General features: G+C 41.3%; 1 protein-coding gene across 1 annotated transcript; it reads left to right on the top strand.

The window, feature by feature from the left end:
- The first annotated feature begins 1,500 nt into the window (after positions 1 to 1,500).
- LOC110900528 lies at positions 1,501 to 2,703 on the top strand. The gene has a single exon (XM_022147416.1). The coding sequence runs from the start codon at positions 1,501 to 1,503 to the stop codon at positions 2,701 to 2,703; it is 1,203 nt and encodes a 400-aa protein (XP_022003108.1).
- The last annotated feature ends 2,835 nt before the right edge of the window (positions 2,704 to 5,538 follow it).

Consider the following 5,538-nt stretch of genomic DNA (forward strand, 5'->3'; position numbering starts at 1 on the left):
ATTTCATTCTGATCGTCATTAGAATTACCTCTATTAGCTGGTTTGCACTCCGTTTCTTCGAAGTGAACAATCTGTTATTTCGCTCTTGCCAAACCAAATACGCCGACGCTGCCACCACTAGCTTCCCAATAATGTGAATGGCCCGTTTAGACCCCGCGTGCTGCGTAAGATAATTCATAATTTCCTCCCATCTTTCCCCTATCGTTTGCATGCCCGCCTTTTCCCGAACTCCATACCAAATTTGTGAAGCATATTCACACTCGAAAAATAGATGATTGTGCGAGTCTGGCCCCGATACACATAACGAACAACACATCAAGTTATAATTTGCATTACTTGAAGATCGCCATTTGCTCATAACATCTTGAGTTTTCAACTTCTTGCAAACTATCAACCACATGAGAAAAGCGTGTCTAGGAATCGCTTGAGGATACCATACTACATTCTCCCAAGTAACCTTTTCTTGACTCATCCGAATATCATTCCACACTTCATAGGTGTTGTAATCTGTGTCTTTACCATCTCTAGTTCTCCAAATGACCCTATCTTGCACTTGAGGCACTAGTGTAACATTAGCAAGCTGGTGCAGAACGGGAAATCTATTTACCCATGAGATCGGCCAACCCCACTCACCATTATGATACACGTTTGCGACCCTTTCCCCCATATCATAACCTGCATTTGCAATCATTCTAGGAGTAATAAAGAGATTCAAAGGACATACGTTATCCCATGTATCGAACCACACTCGAGTGTTGCTTCCATTTCCCATTTTGATCCAAACATGTCTGCGAATAATTGTTCTCATTTGAAGCATCTTTCGCCAACCCCAAGTAATGTTGTTCCTGACCGGCAACTCCCAGAAACTTCTATTTCGAATACGGTACGAGTGCACCCATTTAACCCATAAAGATTCCCTATGTGTCAAAAGACTCCATATATGAGCAACCATTAGCGCATTATTCATATCTGAGATTTTTCTTATACCCAAACCCCCTTCTTCCTTCGGCAAACACACCCGACTCCACTTGACCTTCGCCTTACCCTTTATGAAAACTCATGTCCAAAGAATCCGGGCCAGGTTAGACGTGATGAAAGCAATAAGCATAATGATGATATTCAGGGAAACGTTGTGAAAACAAAGAAACCGTACATTCAGGGTGTCAACGTCAAGAACCAGAAACCAAAGTTTACGTATAGGCCCGTGGTGAAACCGAAGTCAAATCAGGGCAATGCAGAATTGAATAAGCAAAAGATTGAAACTTCTAACCCTTTTGACATTTTAGGTGAGGAGACTAGCAATGTGGATGATGATAAAGGGGAAGGAGCTAATGTACAAGCAAGAAAGCATTCAAAAGGGAAGAGCCATATTACGGATGAGGTATTGATGACTGATGAGACCGATGTTGATACTCTTTTGGCTGATATTCCAAAGTTTATGGAGAACAAGATTGCAAATAATTCTGAGGGTGCAAGCACACCCGGTTACGATGGTTTTTAATGGGTAGTGTTGCTTCATGGAATATTAGGGGGTTGAACCGCTCCCTCAAACAGAAGGAGGTTCGTCAGGTTGTTATGGATAATCATGTTCAGGTGTGTGCTATTATGGAGACCCATGTTAACACGGCGAATGTTACAAAGGTGTGTCAAAAAGTTTTTAGCTCGTGGATGTGGAACTCTAATGCTAGCTGTTGTGTTAAGGGTACTCGGATCATGCTTGGTTGGGACCCGAATATGGCTGATGTGATGGTTTTAGCGCAAACGGATCAGGTGGTTCATACTCAAGTGATGTTTAAACGAGATAGCAAATCCTTGTTTTGTTCTTTTGTCTATGCGGAGAATAATTATAAATTGCGAAGGGACTTGTGGAACAATTTGTGTGCGCACAACTCTATTATGAAAGACAAACCGTGGGTTGTGATGGGAGATTTCAATGCTTCCCTATCTCATGATGACTCGAGTGCAGGTTCGTCTTCTTATAGCATTGGAACCAGGGAGTTTCGAGAGTGTGTTCAGTCCATCGATATGTTTGATGTTAATAGCACGGGGCTTCATTACACTTGGTCGAATAACCAGCATAGAGGAGGTATTATTTTTAAAAAACTGGACCGAATCATGGGCAATATTAACCTGGTTGCTGAGTTTCCAAACGCTGGAGCTTATTTTCACCCATTTCGGATATCTGACCACGCCCCTTGCATTTTAAAGTTGCCAACTATGACAAGAGACAAACCAAGACCGTTTAAATTTGTGAATCTAATTGCTGAAAAGCATGGCTTTATGGAAGCTATTAATCAGATCTGGGGAAAAGAGATTACAGGATTTCGCATGTACCAGGTTGTTATGAAAATGAAGTTGCTTAAAACTCCGTTACGAAAGCTTTTCTTCCAACAAGGGAATCTGCATGAGAATGTTAAGAAGGCTAGAAAGGAACTGGATGAATGTCAGCTTGTTATGGATCAGGACCCGTCTAATGGGGATGTGTTAGCGAAGCATAGTTTTCTTCTAAAGAATTATAAAGAAGCTGTTCATGATGAAGCTGCTTTTCTTCAACAAAAATCAAAAGTGGATTGGTTAACGCTTGGGGATTCTAATACTAAATATTTTCATAACGTTGTCAAAGCCAAAAACCACCGAAGCCGTATTTTTTTGATTCGTGATACGGATGGGAATGTGCATGAGGGGGGGGGGCGGCGGCTTTAGCTTTCGTCAATCACTACTCGAATTTTTTTGGGAAGGTGGGTCAGGTCGTATGTAGGCCGGATATGGATATATTTCGGAACAAGTTAACTCAGGTGAAAGCTAATAACATGGTCCGTCAAGTGACAGATGAGGAAATAAAAACAGTTATGTTCTCAATCGCAGGGAACAAGGCGCCTGGTCCGGATGGTTATACCTCGGTGTTTTTTAAAAAAGCATGGGATGTTGTTGGGAAAGATGTCTGCTTAGCGGTAAAAGAATTTTTTCTGAATGGAAAGCTTCTAAATCAGCTAAATCATACGGTAATTTCTCTTATCCCGAAGGTGAAAACTCCGGCTTCAGTTACAGATTACAGGCCTATTTCTTGCTGCAATACGCTGTACAAGTGTATAAGCAAGATCATCACGACTCGTATTAAAGAGGGTTTAGGAGATATTGTCAATATTAACCAGTCAGCGTTCATTCCGGGCAGGAAGATATCAGATAATATCCTTCTAACACAGGAGCTTATGCACAACTATCATCACAGTCATGGTCCTCCGAGATGTGCGTTTAAAGTTGATATTCAAAAGGCTTATGATACTGTTGATTGGGGTTTTCTAGAGACCATCTTACATGGTTTCGGCTTTCACAAGAAGATGATCGAGTGGGTGTTGGCTTGTGTTACATCTACAACTTTTTCGCTATCCATAAACGGTAACCTACATGGATATTTTAAAGGGAAGCGGGGTCTTCGTCAGGGGGACCCTATGTCTCCATATCTATTCACACTGGTTATGGAGGTCCTCATATTGATACTCCAAAAACGAGTTGACGATACGGCAGACTTTAAGTTCCACCATAAATGTGACGAGCAAAGGATCATAAATTTATGTTTTGCAGATGATTTATTCTTATTTGCTCGCGGTGATCCTCCTTCTGCAGCAGTTATTCTGGAGTCGCTGAACTTATTCAAGGATATGTCGGGATTGGTCCCTAGCATGACGAAGAGCACTGTCTTCTTTGGAGGTGTTCCGAATCATGTTAAGGCTCAAATCCGAAGTATCATGCAGTTTGATGAAGGTAATCTTCCGGTCAGGTACCTTGGGGTTCCACTCATTTCATCCAGATTGAATTATTCTGATTGTAAGAGGCTTGTGGATAATTTGGAATCGCGAATTACGGATTGGAAAGCAAAAAGTCTGTCTTTTGCGGGGCGGCTCCAACTAGTCAGATCAGTTTTATCATCTATGCATGTTTACTGGTCATCTGTCTTTATTTTACCAAAGAGGATTATTAGTGAACTCGAAGACAGAATGCGACGATTTCTTTGGGCCCAAGGTAACAACATAAAGGGTAAGGCGAAGGTCAAGTGGAGTCGGGTGTGTTTGCCGAAGGAAGAAGGGGGTTTGGGTATAAGAAAAATCTCAGATATGAATAATGCGCTAATGGTTGCTCATATATGGAGTCTTTTGACACATAGGGAATCTTTATGGGTTAAATGGGTGCACTCGTACCGTATTCGAAATAGAAGTTTCTGGGAGTTGCCGGTCAGGAACAACATTACTTGGGGTTGGCGAAAGATGCTTCAAATGAGAACAATTATTCGCAGACATGTTTGGATCAAAATGGGAAATGGAAGCAACACTCGAGTGTGGTTCGATACATGGGATAACGTATGTCCTTTGAATCTCTTTATTACTCCTAGAATGATTGCAAATGCAGGTTATGATATGGGGGAAAGGGTCGCAAACGTATATCATAATGGTGAGTGGGGTTGGCCGATCTCATGGGTAAATAGATTTCCCGTTCTGCACCAGCTTGCTAATGTTACACTAGTGCCTCAAGTGCAAGATAGGGTCATTTGGAGAACTAGAGATGGTAAAGACACAGATTACAACACCTATGAAGTGTGGAATGATATTCGGATGAGTCAAGAAAAGGTTACTTGGGAGAATGTAGTATGGTATCCTCAAGCGATTCCTAGACACGCTTTTCTCATGTGGTTGATAGTTTGCAAGAAGTTGAAAACTCAAGATGTTATGAGCAAATGGCGATCTTCAGGTAATGCAAATTATAACTTGATGTGTTGTTCGTTATGTGTATCGGTGTGACAACCCAAGCGTTCAAGGTCAGTGTCTCGTAATTTCGTGATTCCGTTTCATATCATTTCCCCTCCCATAATCCTTGTGTCGATAAAAATTAGTAAAGTATATGATTGTAATGTAGATGTTGAATGTTTAGCGTCTGAGTATACGTACTTGTGTCCGTCTAATTAGCAAACTTTAGACACAAGCGATTGGGCCGGCCCAAGCATAGTATATAGCACCAGCTAGTAACCGGCCCAGGTACTGTTTCACTTCATAACTGATCCCGACCTGACCCAGGATATTGATTTAATCTACAAGTTCATTCGGCCCAATTCTGGTCTTAGTTACCATGTAGAGTCGGCCCAAGTTGCTAAATTACTCGATTAGGTATGTGGCCCAATTCTTATTTATTTAACCCACGCATATGTGAGCAAGAGGAACACAAAAATAAGCAAACCCTATTCCATTTCCTTCCTAAGTGATCGACGGCAGATCCCAAGACGTCCCTCCCTAATCGAGACCTTATTCCCAAGGACTTGTGGTTAGTGTTTTATACCCATGTTCTTGTTCGATTGATTAGTATTATTTATTGTCTATGTTATGTGAATATTGGTTAGGATGCATGCATGTTCTTGTACGATTGGTTAGGGTATTATATGTTTATGATTGGTTAATTTGTGAGGTTGCACATGATTGGTTAATTTGTGAGGTTGCATATGATTGGTTACTTGTGAGGTGGTTTATGATTGGTTAATTTGTGAGGTTGCAT

Source organism: Helianthus annuus, chromosome 13 (assembly GCF_002127325.2).
Source record: "Helianthus annuus cultivar XRQ/B chromosome 13, HanXRQr2.0-SUNRISE, whole genome shotgun sequence".
Classification (NCBI taxonomy): Eukaryota; Viridiplantae; Streptophyta; class Magnoliopsida; order Asterales; family Asteraceae; genus Helianthus; species Helianthus annuus.